Genomic DNA, 19,121 nt, shown 5'->3' on the forward strand with positions numbered 1-19,121 from the left:
TGCCTAGTACAGTGAAGGCCATCATGTAATAAATGATGAAAAGGAATGAGATGTGTACTGTATACAAGGGTCTCAAATAGGGAGGAGGAGTGAATTTAGTGTAATAGAGCTATCGTATATTTTCTCCTATTCCCAGAGCAAGAAAATCATGCAAAATTTTTCTTACTGTGATGGCATCTGCTCGTCACAATATCAGAAAAAAATGGACTAGAATGCAGTCAATTTGCTAATGATAGCACTGTCCTAAAAGCACTGTTATGGAAGAGTTAACTTGTCGCCGTGCTGTATGGTTTTCTGTTAGAAGGAAAGGGAGGGTAGAAGTAAAAATCTAACCGTATAAAATTTAAGAGTAATAACCCAAAGAAAAGGAGTCTCCGGATTTTCTATGCAGATGCATTTTGGCTGTTTTACACTTTCTTCTACAGATATTTCTTTCAGCAATAGTGTTTTTGTTTTTGTATAATCCAAGAATATTGAAGTGGCTGAACCAAATCTTGCTGTAAAGGCACTTGTGGAATGCTGGCTTTTTTCAAGCTGACTTGTCTTACTGTTGTTACCTAGATGACTGTGTGAAAATAAGTATGTGCTCTGAGCCCTTGAGCCAGACTCACTCTAAAATAACAAAGCACTGAGGTCCTTAAATGGCAAGAAACGTCCAGGCCTGATCAGTCTGTTACTCACTTGTAAAAGTGAGTTAAGTGACTTAAGTAAATGTTCTACTTCATTTGTTTCTTTTCTTTCATCTTTCAGCTGTATCCAGCTGGTGTGAGTATAATACGTTAAGCAGTATGTGTCTTTTTCTGCTACTAGCAGATTAATTCATGGAACTAATAAGGATGCTAAAAATTGCAGCCATGGCTAACACAATTTCTTGAATTTACATATTTGAAACAACAGATAGTGGAGATATTCGACAACTGACTCCCATTTTGACCCTGTCTCTTGATGTTGTCTCTAGGCAATTATCTCAGGTAAAAAAAAAATATAGAGAGTTAAGGTGGAAGGAATCTCCGTTCTGCCAAAAAACTTGTAGGAGAATGTTCAAGATTTTTCCTCTTCCCCACTAGCCCCTAAAAAACATTCAGGAAATTCCAAGTTAAATTTCAGCTTTGCAAGCCTTGGATTTTGGGTTTTATTTATTTATTGCACAATTAAGATCAGTCAAAGAATCTTAACTCTGAAGTGTCATCTGAGAACAACCCTAAACTCTGAGGCAATCTTCTCCATCCATGTGTGTATGTTGAATACCCTTACCTCTTAATAACTTTTTTGGGGTCATGAAAGAGATGAAGATGGATAAAGTTGTCGTAAGGAACTATGGAATCAGAGTTATGGATGTTTGTGACCCTGAATGTATTTTGTGTACTTCCAGGTGTTTTTTTGTTTTGGTTTGGGATTTTTTTGGTAAATTGAATCATTCATTTGGAATTTCCAGGCTTTCAATGTTTGTGTTTTTTTGGAAAACTACAAAATTCTCAAGTGTTGTTTAGCTGAAGTGTTAGTTTGTTAACTGAAAGTTAAGTTTGAAAAATTATTTGCTAGGGAATTTTCTTATATTAAAAAAATAGCATTATTCAATGAAAGGAGTCCCTGCACAATTTGGAAGCTCAAGAAGGACTTGGTGAACCTTACAAGCCTTTCATTCTTCCTAGACAACCTTTCATCTTCATGTGGCTTGATATCGCCTATTGCCATTTAGCCTCCTATGCCTTTCCTTTTTTCACCCCCTTCAAGTTTGGGTTACTCCCAGCAATCTATATCTGGGCCATTCACACTTTGCATGTATTATGCATATTTAAAAAGATGCACACATTTTTGAAATATGGACATGTATATAATATGGTTTTAAGTGTGTTTATGTTTAATGCAATAGTCTTTGCATTCTCATAACACTGTTAATATCTATGTAAGTGTATGTATACAAATGCTAGAAGTCTAAATACTAAGATGGGTGAACTCGAGTGCCTGGTGTTAAATCAGGATATTGATATAATTGGCATAACAGAAACTTGGTGAAACGATGATAATCAATGGGACACGATAATACCAGGGCACAAAATATATAAGAATGACAGAATAAGTTGCGCTGGTAGGATTGTGCACAATATGTGAAAGAAAGCATAAAATCAAACTTTACCATAGAATTTCTATGGACAAAAACTCCATGTGTGGATAATAAGACTATAGCAGTAAGAATATACTCCTGACCAGAATGGTGCCTGTGATCATAAAATGCTCAGGGATATTAGAGAGGCTACAAAAACAGAAAACCCAATAATAATGGGGGATTTCAACTATTCCCATATTGACTAGATACATGTCACCTCAGGATGGGATGTAGAAATAAAATTTCTAGACACTGTTAATGACTGCTTCTTGGAGCAACTAATCCTGGAGCCCACAAGGGGAGAGGCAATTCTTAAGTTTATATATGGTCAGAAACGTGACAAGCCAAAATGTAACAGGAAAGCCTTAGAAAAGTGAATCAGAGGGAAACTTTAAAAACTGCATATCTCCGAAAACTCTTCATTTATCTTGCTCCAAAAATATTCTATCCTATAATGAGATATGGAATGTGAAATGTCAGGTGTGTTGACTTATTTTTGGTGGATGTAGGGGTGGGTGGGAAAGTTTTTGAAAATCATGCTTATCATGGGAAGTTAGCTTTGTTAGCACTTCTTCATAATAGTGTTCAATCCAGTATATGAGTGCTGTATACCACTACATGAAAATAAATGTTTTACAAATACATCTTCCTGCAAATTAGGCCCATGTGAGTTCCACGTGCATTCTTATTTTGTAATTATTAAAAGGTACACAATACTGTTTATTGTGATCAACTGTTAGTTAATCTCTGCACAATGACAATAAACTTATACTGTGGATCTTTCCATTAACAAAGTAAAATTACAGCTGGTCAGCGAATACTGGGGGCTTGCATTACCTGAAAGAAAGTTATTTTTACAAAAGTCTTCAAACTCAAACCACAGTGGAAATTCCAGTCAGAAATTCCATTTCTCTACTAGAATTTGTGGATCTATGATAATTTTGCAGAACATCTCCTCCTTGCACCCAAAGATCTCCACAAAACTTGTGGCATACCTTAAATATCTGATGGAGAGAATCCTCCCTGAGCCTCCCACCCCACTGAGCCCGAACTAGCTGCATCCGGACCTCAACTCACCAAGTCCCACTCCCCAGCATCCAGACCTCACACTCAGACCACCCCGACAAGCCCCAGCCATCTTCACCTTGGACCCCCCTGAAGAGTCCCATTGTCCCTGCACCCAAAACCCTCAACGAGTCCCTGTGCATCCAGATCCCTCACTGAGCTGCCTGCACGCAGATTGTCCCACACAGAAATCTCTCACCCCACACCTGGATCCCTGCCCCCCACTAAGCCCCTCCACACTTGGATCCTGTTGGGCTGAGCCTGTATAACCATGTCTTGTGCACCTGGTGCAGAGGGGCAGGGCCCTGGGGTGTTTCTGGGACAGGGCCAGCCTTTGTACTGTGTCAGGGTCAGGTGCAGCCTCACCGCCAAGTCCCTGTCCGGGAGTGTGGGGAAGGCTGCAGGGTGATCTCCCACCTCCGTGCAGCCATGCTGGAGCTTCCACATTTATTTATTGATTGACCAAATTTGAAGAATTTTGCAGCATTTTAAAATATTATGTGCAGACTTTTTTTTCTCTGAATTTTTAGGCACAGAATTCTCTTAGGAGTAGATTTTGGAGATGTAATGTAAAGTGTATATTAAGCCAAACTACAGAGGGGGCATTATCTGGGGATTAATGGTCCATTAGGAAGAGCTGATAGCCCGAGATGCTCACTGTGGGACATCAGCTCATTCCAACTATTAATTAGTACCCAGATATGGATTAGGTGGCTCTTGCTATTAAATATAAAAACTTGCTTAAAAGAAACTTTCTTCTGGACTTCTTCTAACTTCATGGCTCTATGCATTTAATATAACTAGTATGATGTAATGTGAGTGGCATGTTGTATCCTTGGTGTCTGCTTTATGTCCTTTTAATAAAAAATGTTGGAAGAAAATGTCTGAATGCTTCAGATACTGTTCAAGATTATTTTAGTGAACATTAAATGAATTAAAAACTGGATAACTTGTCATCTCAAAATGCAGTATTTCATGGATTCATCCTCAGAGTGGGGGAAGAGTTTCTAGTGGAGCCCTAAAGAGATTAGTTCTCAGCCCAGTTCTGTTTAATATTGGTATAAATCACTTGGAAAAAACATATATAAAATCATTTCTGATCAAGTTTGCAGATGGAATCATGCAAGCACATGTATTTTTCACCTTATCTAGTAGGCTTTGCAGAATTTGAGCTAGTAGGTATTGGGGAAATTTTTCAAGCCCTTTTTCTAGGTTCATGGCTGGTCTTGCAGTATACGTAGGCTTGGCAGAATTCAGTTTTTATTTTATTTTTTATAATTTTGCTAGATATCTATCTATTTATTTAAATTTTCACACTTGTGGGAAATTATAGGGGGAGAAGGATGTCAGACAATAATTATTTAATTACCATAGATGTTTAGATTCAAAAAGTTAGAAGCTGTATAACTATTGAAACACAAATTGTCAACATCACATGTCAAAATATACAAAGTAAATATCCTTAAATCAAATTCTAATAAGTGTTTATGCAGCATTTTTCTTGCTTTGCCTATCTGTACATTTTGATGATTGATGGAAATATTTTTTCATCACTTTGTGTATGTTTGGTAATTTGACTTTTACTGACATTTTACTAATAAAAATCTAATCCTTCCAAGCCTAGGGTATACAGTGTTAACCAGGAGTCTGTGTCTATAGTAAACGTCGGACTTTGCTGCCAATAAATGCTTTCCCAGGGCTAAAACCAGACAATATTTAAACCTGTTGTGTGCTCTCCAGGTCTTAATAGTATAGGAACCTGTTGTTTTAGTCTTGCTGCTACTGGGACTTAATTCTCATACAATCTGTCATGTTGTTGTTGTTTCCCATTTAACAGTGGTAAAAGGTTTAGAAAATGTGACCTGAGGAAATGTTTAAAAAAACCTGGCTATGTTTAATTGTGAGAAGAGAAGACTGAGGGCGATATGATAGATCTTCAAATGTCTGAAGGGCTGTTATAAAGAAGATGGTGATCGGTTTTCCTCCATGTCCACTGAAGGTAGACAAGAAGTAATGGACTTAATCTGCAGCAATGGAGATGTCGGTTAGATATTAGAAAAAACTTTCTAGCTATAACGATAGTTAAGTCCTGGAATACGTTACCAAGGGAAGTTGTGGAATCCTCATCATTGAAGGTTTTTAAGAACAGGTGGGAGAAACACCTGTCAGAGATGGTCTAGGTTTACTTCGTCCTGCCTCAGTGCAGGGGGCTGGATGATCTCTTGAGATCCCTTCTACCCGTATATTTCTAGGGTTCTCTAATAGTCCTGTTTAATTGTTCTACTGTTTAAGCTCATGTTCATAGGTATCCCTGATTGAATCAACAATTGAAATGAATATGATGTCTGTACTCTCTGTCCATCTCAAATACTGAGCATGTTCTTCACTTACAATCAGTTCACTTTAGCCTCAATGTAATTAGAAAACTTTATGTGAGCTTACACTGAACATAAACAGATTTTTTTAATGAGTTTTTTTTTTCTTCCTAGGTAAATACTGTGGTCTGGGCTTTCAGATGGACAGTTCAATTGAGTCAAAAAGTAATGAAGTCACAGTACAGTTCATGAGCGGGACACACCTTTCTGGGCGTGGATTTCTTGCCTCATATTCAACCACTGACAAATCAGGTATTTGTCAGATTCAGTTAATTATTCTGTGTAGTGATTAAAATTAAAGCTGTATAATAAGTACAAACTTATTTTTCTGTGTTCTCAACATGAGCAGTGGATATCTAAAAATGCACACTCTTTGAGATGTCATCTTCACACTTCTCAACTGTCCTTCCCCCTGGATACACTAAGTTACTGTTCAGAGTGGGTTAAGCAATGAAACAGATGAAACAGCTGCTTTAGATAAAAGACTAAATACATTTTTTGGAGTATAACAACCAAGATGCTGGATGAAGATTTTTAGTGTAGATCACCTCTTGATAGAGTGGCAGTACCATGGAATTCTGATCCCATTCCCAGTCTCCTATAATTCCTATGGTAACTGTTGCATTTTTCTACCTTTCTGTTTTCACACACATCTATCAGTTCCAGTCTTTCTGTCAAGTATCAGAGGGGTAGCCATGTTGGGCAGGATCTGTAAAAAGCAACAAAGAGTCCTGTGGCACCTTATAGACTAACAGACATGTTGGAGCATGAGCTTGCGTGGGTGAATGCCCACTTTGTCAGACGCATGACTTATGCTCCAATACATCTGTTAGTCTATAAGGTGCCACAGTAATCTTTCTGTCTGATCTGCTGCTCCTTACCTTACCCCTGCATCATATCCTGTTTCCTTGCTCCCTCCAAGGAATCTTATGGCTAGGGCCCAGCTAGTGGCTTCTTGTCAGTTTTTGTGCAAACAGCATCTTTGTTCCCCTTCCATGCTCTTATGGTGCCATGGCCTGCAATGGAGGCGGCTATACATGTTCTTCCTCTTTCTTTACATTTGCTTCTACTTGTGTTCAGCCTAGACACCAATAGATGTGGGTGTAGAGCTACACATGATCCTCCAGTTCTCTGTGAACCACTAGCAAGTGTTCTGCAGGCCACAGTTTGAGAGCCTTGTTGTTAGAGTTAATACTACAAAAAAGTGGATGAGGTCTTCTTTTCGTTCTGAAATTTTATGTTTTCTCTCATTTGACTTGCATAAATGTATGTGTATTTAAACTTGACAGTTCAGATTGACATAGTGGGATAAACATGTCAGATTTTAGCTGTCACTCTGATAATGTGGGAAAGGCCCTCCTGTGTTCTGTACTTTATCCTGCTCCACTTGTGCAAGACTGTCATATGTTAAAACCCAGAACCCAGTACTAATTTCATCCTCTCTATTCAGTTTCCTCTTGTAAGCAGAGTATAAGAATTTCTGACTTTTTAAAATATACTACAGTGCACTTACAGGCATTCTGTGAAGCATTATCAGTAATAATTAAAATTAAACTATGCAAAATAAATTAACAAGATCAATTTTGTAATGTTTACATGCTAAATTCTCAGTGGATTTCCAAGTCATTAGTACAAATTATCAAGGTTCTACTGTACCATAAAAGATTCACAAATTAGTATGTTGTTTAACAAATACATTTTCATTCAAAGACTTTTTTGGTTGAACCACACACAACTGATGAGTCTGAAAAAAAACCAGGAGTACTTGTGGCACCTTAAAGACTAACAAATTTATTTTAGCATGAGCTTTCGTGAGCTAAAGCTCACTTCTTCGGATGCATAGAATGGAACACACAGACAGGAGATATTTATACATACAGAGAACATGAAAAGGTGGAAGTATGCATACCAACAGGCAGAGTCTAATCAATTGAGATGAGCTATCGTTAGCAGGAGGAAAAAAAAACTTTTTGAAGTGATAATTAAGATGGCCCATAGAAGGTGTGAGGAGAACTTAACATAGGGAAATAGATTCAATTGGTGTAATGACCCAACCATTCCCAGTCTTTGTTTAGACCACAGTTAATAGTATCTAGTTTGCATATTAATTCAAGTTCAGCAGTCTCTCTTTGGAGTCTGTTTTTGAAGTTTTTTTGTTGCAAAATTGCCACCTTCAAGTCTGTCACTGAGTGGTTAGCAAGGTTGAAGTGTTCTCCCACTGGTTTTTGAATGTTATGATTCCTGATGTCAGATTTGTGTCCATTTATTCTTTTGCGTAGAGACTGTCCGGTTTGGCCAATGTACATGGCAGAGGGGCATTGCTGGCACATGATGGCATATATCACGTTGGTAGATGTGCAGGTGTACGAGCCCCTGATGGTGTGTCTGATGTGATTAGGTCCTGTGATGGTGTCACTTGAATGGATATGTGGACAGAGCTGGCATCGGGCTTTATTGCAAGGATAGGTTCCTGGGTTAGTGTTTATGTTGTATGGTGTGCGGTTGCTGGTGAGTATTTGCTTCAGGTTGGGAGGCTGTCTATAAGCGAGGACTGGCCTGTCTCCCAAGATCTGTGAGAGTGAGGGATCATCTTTAAGGATAGGTTGTAAATCTTTGATGATGCGCTGGAGAGGTTTTAGTTGGGGGCTGTAGGTGATGGCTAGTGGTGTTCTGTTATTTTCTTTTTTAGGCCTGTCCTGTAGTAGGTGGCTTCTGGGTACTCTTCTGGCTCTGTCAATCTGTTTTTTCACTTCAGCAGGTGGGTATTATAGGTTTAAGAATGCTTGATAGAGATCTTGTAGGTGTTTATCTCTGTCCGAGGGATTGGAGCAAATACGGTTGTATCTTAGAGCTTGGCTGTAGACAATGGATCGTGTGGTGTGTCCGGGATGGAAGCTGGAGGCATGTAAGTAAGTATAGCGGTCAGTGGGTTTCCGGTATAGGGTGGTATTTATGTGACCATCGTTTATTAGCACAGTAGTGTCTAGGAAATGGACCGCTTGTGTGGATTGGTCTAGGCTGAGGTTGATGGTGGGATGGAAATTGTTAAAATCTCGGTGGAATTCCTCGAGGGCTTCTTTTCCATGAGTCCAGATGATGAAGATGTCATCAATGTAGCGCAAGTAGAGTAGGGGTGTTAGGGAACGAGAGTTAAGGAAGCGTTGTTCTAAGTCAGCCATAAAGATGTTGGCATACTGAGGGGCCATGCGGGTACCCATAGCAGTGCCACTGACTTGAAGATATATATTGTCCCCAAATGTGAAATAGTTGTGGGTGAGGACAAAGTCACAAAGTTCAGCCACCAGGTTAGCCGTGATATTATCGGGGATACTGTTCCTGATGGCTTGTAGTCCATCTTCGTGTGGAATGTTAGTGTAGAGGGCTTCCACATCCATAGTGGCCAGAATGGTGTTTTCTGGAAGATCACTGATGGATTGTAGTTTCCTCAGGAAGTCAGTGGTGTCTCGAAGATAGCTGGGAGTGCTGGTAGCATAGGGCCTGAGGAGAGAGTCCACATAGCCAGACAATCCTGCTGTTAAAGTACCAATGCTTGAGATGATGGGGCGTCCAGGATTTCCAGGTTTATGGATCTTGGGTAGCAAATAGAATACACCTGGTCGGGGTTCCAGGCATGTGTCTGTATAGATCTGTTCCTGTGCTTTCTCAGGGAGTTTTTTGAGCAGATGGTGTAGTTTCTTTTGGTAATCATCAGTGGGATCAGAGGGTAATGGCTTGTAGAATGTGGAGTTAGAGAGTTGCCTGGCAGCCTCTTGTTCATATTCCGACCTATTCATGATGACGACAGCACCTCCTTTGTCAGCCTGTTTGATTATGATGTCAGAGTTGTTCTTGAGGCTGTTGATGGCATTGTGTTCAGCACGGTTTAGGTTATGGGGCAAGTGATGTTGCTTTTCCACAATTTCAGCCCGTGCACGGTGACGGAAGCAATCTATGTAGAAGTCTAGTCTGTTGTTTCGACCCTCTGGAGGAGTCCATGCAGAATTAGATTGCTTCCGTCACCGTGCACGGGCTGAAATTGTGCTTACATGCCTCCCACTCAGCCTAGACCAATCCACACAAGCGGTCCATTTCCTAGACACTACTGTGCTAATAAACGATGGTCACATAAATACCACCCTATACCGGAAACCCACTGACCGCTATACTTACTTACATGCCTCCAGCTTCCATCCCGGACACACCACACGATCCATTGTCTACAGCCAAGCTCTAAGATACAACCGTATTTGCTCCAATCCCTCGGACAGAGATAAACACCTACAAGATCTCTATCAAGCATTCTTAAACCTACAATACCCACCTGCTGAAGTGAAAAAACAGATTGACAGAGCCAGAAGAGTACCCAGAAGCCACCTACTACAGGACAGGCCTAAAAAAGAAAATAACAGAACACCACTAGCCATCACCTACAGCCCCCAACTAAAACCTCTCCAGCGCATCATCAAAGATTTACAACCTATCCTTAAAGATGATCCCTCACTCTCACAGATCTTGGGAGACAGGCCAGTCCTCGCTTATAGACAGCCTCCCAACCTGAAGCAAGTACTCACCAGCAACCGCACACCATACAACATAAACACTAACCCAGGAACCTATCCTTGCAATAAAGCCCGATGCCAGCTCTGTCCACATATCCATTCAAGTGACACCATCACAGGACCTAATCACATCAGACACACCATCAGGGGCTCGTATACCTGCACATCTACCAACGTGATATATGCCATCATGTGCCAGCAATGCCCCTCTGCCATGTACATTGGCCAAACCGGACAGTCTCTACGCAAAAGAATAAATGGACACAAATCTGACATCAGGAATCATAACATTCAAAAACCAGTGGGAGAACACTTCAACCTTGCTAACCACTCAGTGACAGACTTGAAGGTGGCAATTTTGCAACAAAAAAACTTCAAAAACAGACTCCAAAGAGAGACTGCTGAACTTGAATTAATATGCAAACTAGATACTATTAACTGTGGTCTAAACAAAGACTGGGAATGGTTGGGTCATTACACCAATTGAATCTATTTCCCTATGTTAAGTTCTCCTCACACCTTCTATGGGCCATCTTAATTATCACTTCAGAAAGTTTTTTTTTCCTCCTGCTAACGATAGCTCATCTCAATTGATTAGACTCTGCCTGTTGGTATGCATACTTCCACCTTTTCATGTTCTCTGTATGTATAAATATCTCCTGTCTGTGTGTTCCATTCTATGCATCCGAAGAAGTGAGCTTTAGCTCACGAAAGCTCATGCTAAAATAAATTTGTTAGTCTTTAAGGTGCCACAAGTACTCCTGGTTTTTTTGCGGATACAGACTAACACGGCTGCTACTCTGAAACCTGATGAGTCTGAGAGATTCAATTTGATGGGCTTCATGTACTTTTTAAAAAGTTGGCTAAAATTGTTGTCTTTATCTTCTTCTTGACTTAATATTTTTTTTCTTTCCAGACCTAATAACCTGTTTAGACAATGCAAGTCACTTTTCTGAACCAGAATTCAAGTAAGACTGCTCTGCTTGTGTCCCCCCCGCCCCCGTCACTACGGTTATTTTACTGTGGTTTTATTCATACTGTTACATACATCATCTTCCACTTTGCCACTTTGTTTCAAACAGAGTCCTTTGGATGGTGAAATGTAAATGATTAAATGACAACATCGTAAGTTCTGACCTTGTAGTTTCCAAAAATGAAGATAATCATTTTAGTATGCAGTAGAACCTCTCTAATTTGCACTAAATGAATACACAGAAAAACCAGCAGTGTCCTCACTTTCCAGCCAAAATTAATAGTGCTAATGAGGGCTCATGTTACTAAGAATTCATTGCTTTTACAAAATAAATTACAAAATGTGCAGAAGTATTACCTTTAATACTCATGTCACTGTTTACAGTCCCAAATGACCACCATAATCACTCCCCCCACCACTACCCCCTCCCCCCACACACACACTATTTTTTTAGTTCCTGGAGAAACTGTGGTAACTCTCCCCCCTGGAATAGAATACAATCCCTAAAGATACTGTGTGTGGTTGCCATATCTGTCACAACTTAAATCTAACATACACTTGTCAGATGATAAAAGCATATTTTGTGATGCATTAGCCCTTGCTTTTCTATTATTTATTCACTTACTAATTTGTAAAATTAATTTGCCATTGGTCTCACAATTAGTGTGAATTAATGAGGTTCTACTGGGACGTAATAGACAGTTGTGTTCTTTCAGGTAAATGGTAGACAAGGCTGGACATCAGGAGACATGTTTTTCCCAAATAAGTGCATCATTTAAAGCTACAAAGTATTGTAAAGCCAATAAATGAATTTGGGTTACATTTTGGAGGGCCTGTAAACTCATGGCGCCACCACTCTTTCAAGATTTGATCTTTGCAATCCAAATCAACAGTTTGCCCCTATTTAGCAAAGTGCTTAAACACTTGCTCAAGTCCCATTGACTTTACTGGGACTTGAGCACATGTTAAGTACTTTGCTGAATAGTGTATTCCAACTTTCTTCCTCAAGTATTTGCTTTTTCTTATTTTGTGATAGAAACTGGCACTAGAAGGTGAACATGTGCTTTCATCAGCAGTACAACTATCTTGCCTCCTGCTTTCTGTGCTCTAAAAGCATTAGCTGAAGTCAACCAGTTTCTTATGATTAAAGCACTATATGAAGATATTCTGTAATGTACACTTTCCAGAGATACCATTTTAAAATATAACATATATTTATTCACTTATATATAATATTATAAACTTTTAAAGTGTGTGTGTGTATGTATACACACACACACACACACACACAGAGTTTAAAAGTTTATAATATTAATATATATATACACACACAGTTTAAAAGTTTATAAAATAAAAAAACACTAATGCTAGAGTTCTGGATTCTGATTTGAAAACTTCAGAATTTACAGATAATTGATGTATGCACACCAGCCATGATACCAGACATAGGGATATTTACTTATTAAAAATGTAGTTAAAGCACATACTTTCATGACATTCCTCTCAAATGCCTGGTTTTTACTGTTCTAAATCTTTTCCTGAATATATATTTCTGATTTATATGCAGTGGTGTTGTAGCCATTTTAGTCCCAGAATATTAGAGAGAGACGGAGAGAGACAAGCTTTCAAGCTTATGCAGAGCTTCACTTCAGGTATGGGAAACATACTGAGTGTGACAGTTAAAATACAAGATAGAACAGATTGCTTAGCATAAGTAGTTAACATTTTTCAAGGGGCCATTTTTAAGGGACCACTTCACTTGAAAGGCCCCTTGAAATATGTTCTCTACTTATGCTAAACAATCTGTTCTACCTTGTATTTAGCTGTGATGCTCTGAGTACATGTCCCAGACCTGAAGAAGAGCTCTGTGTAAGCTCAAATCCTTGTCTCTCTCTCACCAACAGAAGTTGGTCCAATAAACAATATTACCTCATCCACCTTGTCTCTGTTTCTGACTTGATAGAGTCTCAAATCTATCTACTTGATGGCTGTCTCAAATTATGACATATTGATAGGTGGTAGTTTTAGACCACATTACAGTACAGTATTACAGTCCTACCAAATGGTAAATTGTCTGTTCATGGTTTGAGATGCAAAACTTTAAAATTACAATGTGCTGCTTGCTCTTTTTAAACTGAAGTGTAATGGCATGCATATATTGACTTCATATCTCCTTTTCTTCCAGTAAGTATTGTCCAGCTGGATGTGTGATTCCTTTTGCTGATATTTCTGGCACTATTCCTCATGGATATAGCGATGTAAGTAAATTTAGACAGTACAGTATATTCATTTTAAGTTTGATTAAATTCTGCACTTTTTGATAAAAATCTGCTGCATATGTTTTTCTGTCAGCTCTATTTCCTTGGCTCTGGGAGTAGATACTTACTAATGTGACATGCTGCTGATTTTGCTCAGCTGCTTCATGGCTGGAGCTCCAGATGTTGCTGTCTCCAAGAAGTGGTTAAGCACTCCACGCTCTTACATTTTGATATCTGTTGAGAAATGTGGATCACTAGAATAATCTTCATTACTTCCCATTTTATTTCTGTTGGCTGGCTGTCTCAAGTCTGTAATATTCAGCTTCCTAGAGAGGAATCTGACTTCTTAATGGCATCCTCTGATTTCATGACACTGTAATGGATATCAATAAACAGCAGTCATATTTTAGCTCTTCCTCACAGAATGGAGATTGATTGTGTGGACTACATTGTACTCTGGCAACAAAAATAGCTGATTATCTAGTGTTTTCTCTAGTAATGTGTATAAAAACATCTAAGTTGTGTGTGTTTAAGTGCTAAAAAGTGTATTCTGTGCTGTCTGTTCTCAGAGATGAGATAATGTGATGAGTGGTGCTGTGTCAACAAATAAGTATGTAGCTCCTCAGAATTGTATAATGAGCAACTATACCCTTCCTGCACTTTCTGTTAAGAGAAACAGGTTACAGTAACCAGTTTTTTCCTACCTGGCTTTTAGCATATGTAGATATGTCTATTCTCCTTACCTAGTCTTACCTAAAAGATTCTCAGGAAAATAAACTGAAAATCACTTGCATCACCTCAGTATGTAAGTTCCAGCTGAAGACCTTATTCAAGCATAATGTTGTATTCCATACACTTCCATTACACTTCTCTTTTAGAAAACAGAAAAATGCATTTCATGTCTTATACATTCAAAAATGAATGGTGCCTGTGGGTAGTGGGGAGACAATTAAATAGCAGTTTCTTTATGGCATAAAAATTCTGAAACACTTCGGAAAAAAAGAATGTGAACATTATTTTCTATTTTCTTCAAAGTCCTCGTCACTTTGCATGGCTGGTGTGCATGCAGGAGTTGTGTCCAATATTCTGGGTGGCCAAATCAATGTTGTAATCAGCAAAGGCATTCCATATTATGAAAGCTCTTTGGCTAACAATGTCACCTCAAAAGTGTAAGTATATTTGCTCTGTTGTTTTCATATATTTAATGCTTACCTCTTGGTAATAGGAGATGTAAATCAATCTGTGATCATCAGTTGTATCAAGGGAAAACTTTAAACTAGTGGAGTTACCCATCCATAGGAATGGTAGATTCTGTTCTAAGTAGGTTCTTATGCTGTACTCATTTTTGTGGTGTATGATTTCCTGTCCAAATTATTGTAACATCTAGGCCATAAGTGAACATTAAGACTTCATTGCAAAACTAGGGAATCTACCTTCAAAAATATATGAACGGCCATAAACTCCTAATAGTTTTTCTTTTAAATAATAATTTGATTGAATATATGCTAGTCTTGACTGCTACTTTGTAGTTTGTTGTCATTCATGTATATAATAAAACAATATCATTTTTGTAATTCTTTGTTCAGTTTTCTTACAGTGGGGTAATTTTTTTTCCTCTTCCATTTAAAAAAAATAAATAGCCAGGGAAGGTTTTTTTAAAAAATTCTTACCTATTGCAGTGTAAAACTTCAGTTTGAATCTCAACAGCTGATCCTATAGCATGTCCTATGGCCGATAGATACACTGAGGAAAGAGCAGGTGGCTGTTGTCTGGTTACTTGAAACCTGTTTTTCAAGGCTGACTGCTCAGACCAACCTGAAACCCATTGTGGTGTGTGTTTGGACTTGTAGATCATTGTCTGTTTTGAGACCCCCATCAACATTTGGGAAATTTTCTGAAAATTTTCTGCCATTGCTAACCCACTGTTCAGCCCTGTTTGATGACAGCAGTGTTTGGAGCCCTAATGCAGAGAGACTACTGGCTGCTCCGGGCATTTTGAATACTGTATCATGTAAACGTCTTCAGAGCAAGTCCAATTGGTATGGTGTAAATGCCAGTGTCTGTTCTGCTCTAGGGCTCCCAACATTGCAAATACCAGTGGAGCTGAACCAGTGTTGGTCACAGTGGGAATTTTTTAGAAAAAGTTAGTTTAGACAGGACCTGAATGAGCAGTGAAATAGATTTTTTTTTTTAAATGGATTCATAGTCATGTTTTCTTCTGAAGCACCAACATACTGTGTTACGGAGTCTGCAGGATTTTGAGTATTAAAGGATTATATATTGTTAGAAGATCACAAACTGAACTGGGCTACTGGTACTTGTCTAAATTTGAAGCATCAGTGCTGCAGTGCTCATTGAAATATCAGATCTCGTAGAACAGAGCTTAGTTCAGTTTGATCTGTTGATATTTCAAGTGTAGTCATGCCTGGACATTTGGTACTTAGAAGAAGGATATTGCACAATGCAAATTGTGAGTAACGTGGTGGTCCTCTTGATTTAGAGCCTTCTGGTCTTACAAAACCCCAGTAAATGAGAGAGGGTGGAGGGAGCTGACCATTGTTTTCTTGTTCAGCTTCAGCATTTAGATAGCCAAATGTTTTTAATTTGCTCTTCTTCTAGATATATCATTAGCTGCACTTTTATACTTCTAGTTTACATCTGAAATCTTTTAAACTAGGTGGTACCTTCTAGGCCAGGTTTCAGCCTGAAGCAAAGGTGTTCATACTGACAGTGCTGAAACCATTATCCATAGTGGTGGTAACAGGTGCTACTTCAATAAGTAAAAGTATTTGGGCATGAATAGGTTCCTGATGGGATGCAGTAGTAGGGGGAAAATAAAATTGAGAACAATTTGTCTTAAATGTTCCAGTGGCAGCCACAAAAATAGCTTTCTTTTTGTTTTTTGCAGAGGACTATTATCTGCAAGTCTCTTCACGTTTAAGACTAGTGGTAAGCATATTATCTATGAACCGCATATTGATTTTTGATATAAACTTAGAGTGGGACACATTTTTTAAAAAATAGGCCTGTTGTGCTTGCAACTGACTTTTATTTTTATTGTGTTAATCAAATAGTACCTTTTAGATCTTTGGATTATTGTGAGGATTGGTCAGAGTTTGAGGACTTTGAGTATACAAATAAGTGATGAGTATGGTTGGTATCGATGCTTTGTCTAATTTAATGAGATCCTTTAATTTAATTCAGTTGCTCTGAGTCATATTTCAACTTACACATTCCTAAATGAAACCTCTCCATTGCTAGGTTTCAGGCATTTAAAAATGTGTTCCCTCCAGCCTCTAAAGTTATTCTTTAGCCAAGTTATAATTATTTTGCCCTTTAAATCTTTCCCCATGTGTCAATATTCAAGAAGGTTTTTTTGTCCTGTTACAAAAAGAGACATTCTTTTACCTTTTTGTTGCTTTCTTAATATAGTTTACAATATAAGAATAAAATTATCTAAGTGTATTCTGAAAAGTGGAAACATCAGTATTTGGTCAGTCATTCTATATTTGTAGCAGTTTTTTACATTCTGTTTCTCTGTTCTGTTTTACTTCATCCTTAAAGCTAATTTGTTGCCTCTTCCTGAGTGTTAACTGAGTTTTAAAAAATATATAATTCTCAAGCCCCTTAATTTCTATTCTTCTGTGTTCTTATCTTTCTGGTATTTTGATGCCCAGAACTGAATGTAACATGCCAATCCAGATTCTTTCTTGCCAGAGCCTTACCAAGAAACTGTCACATCCTTGCTATGCCAATGTGTATGCCTCTGCACATAAAGCCACAAATTCCATTGATCCTTTTTGTTGGTGCATTGCATTGAAAACTCTCATTCAATTGCTGTCCAGTATAATCAGTCTTGTACCTTTCAGACCATTACTGCTTTCCATGTTTTACCCTTCCTTCCAATATCTCTTCCAGATTATTTTCTCCAAGCTACATTAGCTGATGTTTTCCAAACTGAATATAACTTTTCTGTAGGTCACTTTTTTATTATTTCTTTGTCTTTATTGATATTTGTAACACCTCCAACTTTAGTTTCCTCTGTAAATTTTATTGATGTACTATTTACCCCCGATCTAACTCCATTAATTAAGTGATTAATGTCAGACTAATGAAGCAGCAAAGAATCCTGTGGCACCTTATAGACTAACAGACGTTTTGCAGCATGAGCTTTCGTGGGTGAATACCCACTTCTTCGGATGCAAGTCCGAAGAAGTGGGTATTCTCTTGCATCCGAAGAAGTGGGTATTCACCCACGAAAGCTCATGCTGCAAAACATCTGTTAGTCTATAAGGTGCCACAGGATTCTTTGCTGCTTCTACAGAACCAGACTAACACGGCTACCCCTCTGATACTTGTCAGACTAATGTTACTCAGCAGCCAAGTAGACCAGGGGTTCTCAAACTTTTTTTTCGTGGACCACTTGAAAATTGCTGAGGGTCTCAGCAGACCACGTAATGATCTTTCCAAATATTGTTTGTACCGTAAAGCGCTTTGGATAAAAGCGTTATATTTTTAAAAAAAAACTTAATAATAATTAACTTTTTTTGTTCTACAAATAAAAGCACAAAACTCATATTTTAATATCAGTAGTCTTACCTTTCTAATGTGATGGATGTGCCCTCTCTCCCCTGCTGTGCCAGCCCCCGAGCTAGGGCTGGGAAGGAAGGAGGTCTCTCCCCAGCCACAGAGATGGGGCTGGGAAGGAGGGCCGTCTCTCCCTGGCAGCCACAGCCCTGGAGCTGGGGGAAGTCGCCTCTTTCTCTGGCCTCCGCAGCCCTGCACATCCCAAATTCCCCCCATCACCTCTTCTCACCCAACTTCCCCCTCCCATCTACCTCCTGTTCCCCCCCCAAGGTCACCACATCCCCTTGTATGTGCATCTTCTCCAAGGTCCAGGCACCTAATTAGTGGAGCTACACCTGCACGGCTCCACTAATTAGGTGGGTGGCCCTTCATTCTCTTGTGTGCAGCTGCCCAGGCGCGCACCTTAGCGGGAACTATCCGCGGACCACCTGAATGGAACTCATGGACCACAGTTTGAGACCCTCTGCACTGGACAACTCATCTGTAACTGAATATGTTGCTTTTTATCATTACCCTTTGTTTATAGTTTTCCAATTTGAATTAACTTTGTGAATTTTTAGACACTGAGGTAGATAGTTTGCCTTGGTATAAAATTAAATATCAGACTTGCAAAAAAACAATATATTACACAATATAACTTTAATTTAATAAGGGAGAATTCAGAGCAAGAAAATTTGATTGTGTAACTTTGGATTTTGCATCTGAGTCTTCATCTCTTATGTTGTTCAGGTTGCTATGGGACACTGGGAATGGAATCTGGAGTAATCCCTGATTCTCAGATTACTGCATCATCAAGTCTAGAGTGGCCTGACCAAACAGGCCAGGCACACATCTGGACTCCTGAAAGAGCCAGATTGAAAAGGCCTGGACCTCCTTGGGCTGCTTTTACCACTGATGTGTATCAGTGGTTACAAATAGATCTGAATAAAGAAAAGAGAATAACAGGTAAGCAGATCTGAGATGGCTTTTAAAATTGTATTTGGAAAGATAGGAATAGGGTAGGTTAATAACTGATGCAGTTTTAATCTGGGGATATATATGAAGTTCAGTTGGCTTCTGACTGTAATCAGAGCAATGATATTTCCATGGTCCCTAACTTAGCATACCCAAGAAATTCTAGAATTACAGGTGGACAAGTTAGGCTTTACTCTAGGGGGTGGTTTTGCATAGGAACTTTCCAACAAGTTTTGTGTAACT

General features: G+C 38.8%; 1 protein-coding gene across 4 annotated transcripts in view; it reads left to right on the forward strand.

The window, feature by feature from the left end:
- Nucleotides 1–19,121, forward strand: part of DCBLD2 (discoidin, CUB and LCCL domain containing 2) — a 62,491-nt gene that overhangs the window by 17,220 nt on the left and 26,150 nt on the right. For 3 of the 4 annotated variants that reach the window (XM_045001727.1, XM_045001728.1, XM_045001731.1), the window contains exons 3-8: nucleotides 5,662–5,799; nucleotides 11,023–11,074; nucleotides 13,265–13,337; nucleotides 14,373–14,506; nucleotides 16,246–16,286; nucleotides 18,654–18,869. In XM_045001727.1, the coding sequence (XP_044857662.1) occupies nucleotides 5,662–5,799; nucleotides 11,023–11,074; nucleotides 13,265–13,337; nucleotides 14,373–14,506; nucleotides 16,246–16,286; nucleotides 18,654–18,869 (654 nt within the window). Of the gene's footprint in view, nucleotides 1–5,047; nucleotides 5,172–5,661; nucleotides 5,800–11,022; nucleotides 11,075–13,264; nucleotides 13,338–14,372; nucleotides 14,507–16,245; nucleotides 16,287–18,653; nucleotides 18,870–19,121 lie in introns of those variants that run through there. The other variant, XM_045001730.1, reaches the window with a different exon arrangement.

This window comes from Mauremys mutica, chromosome 1 (genome assembly GCF_020497125.1).
Source record: "Mauremys mutica isolate MM-2020 ecotype Southern chromosome 1, ASM2049712v1, whole genome shotgun sequence".
NCBI lineage: Eukaryota > Metazoa > Chordata > Testudines > Geoemydidae > Mauremys > Mauremys mutica.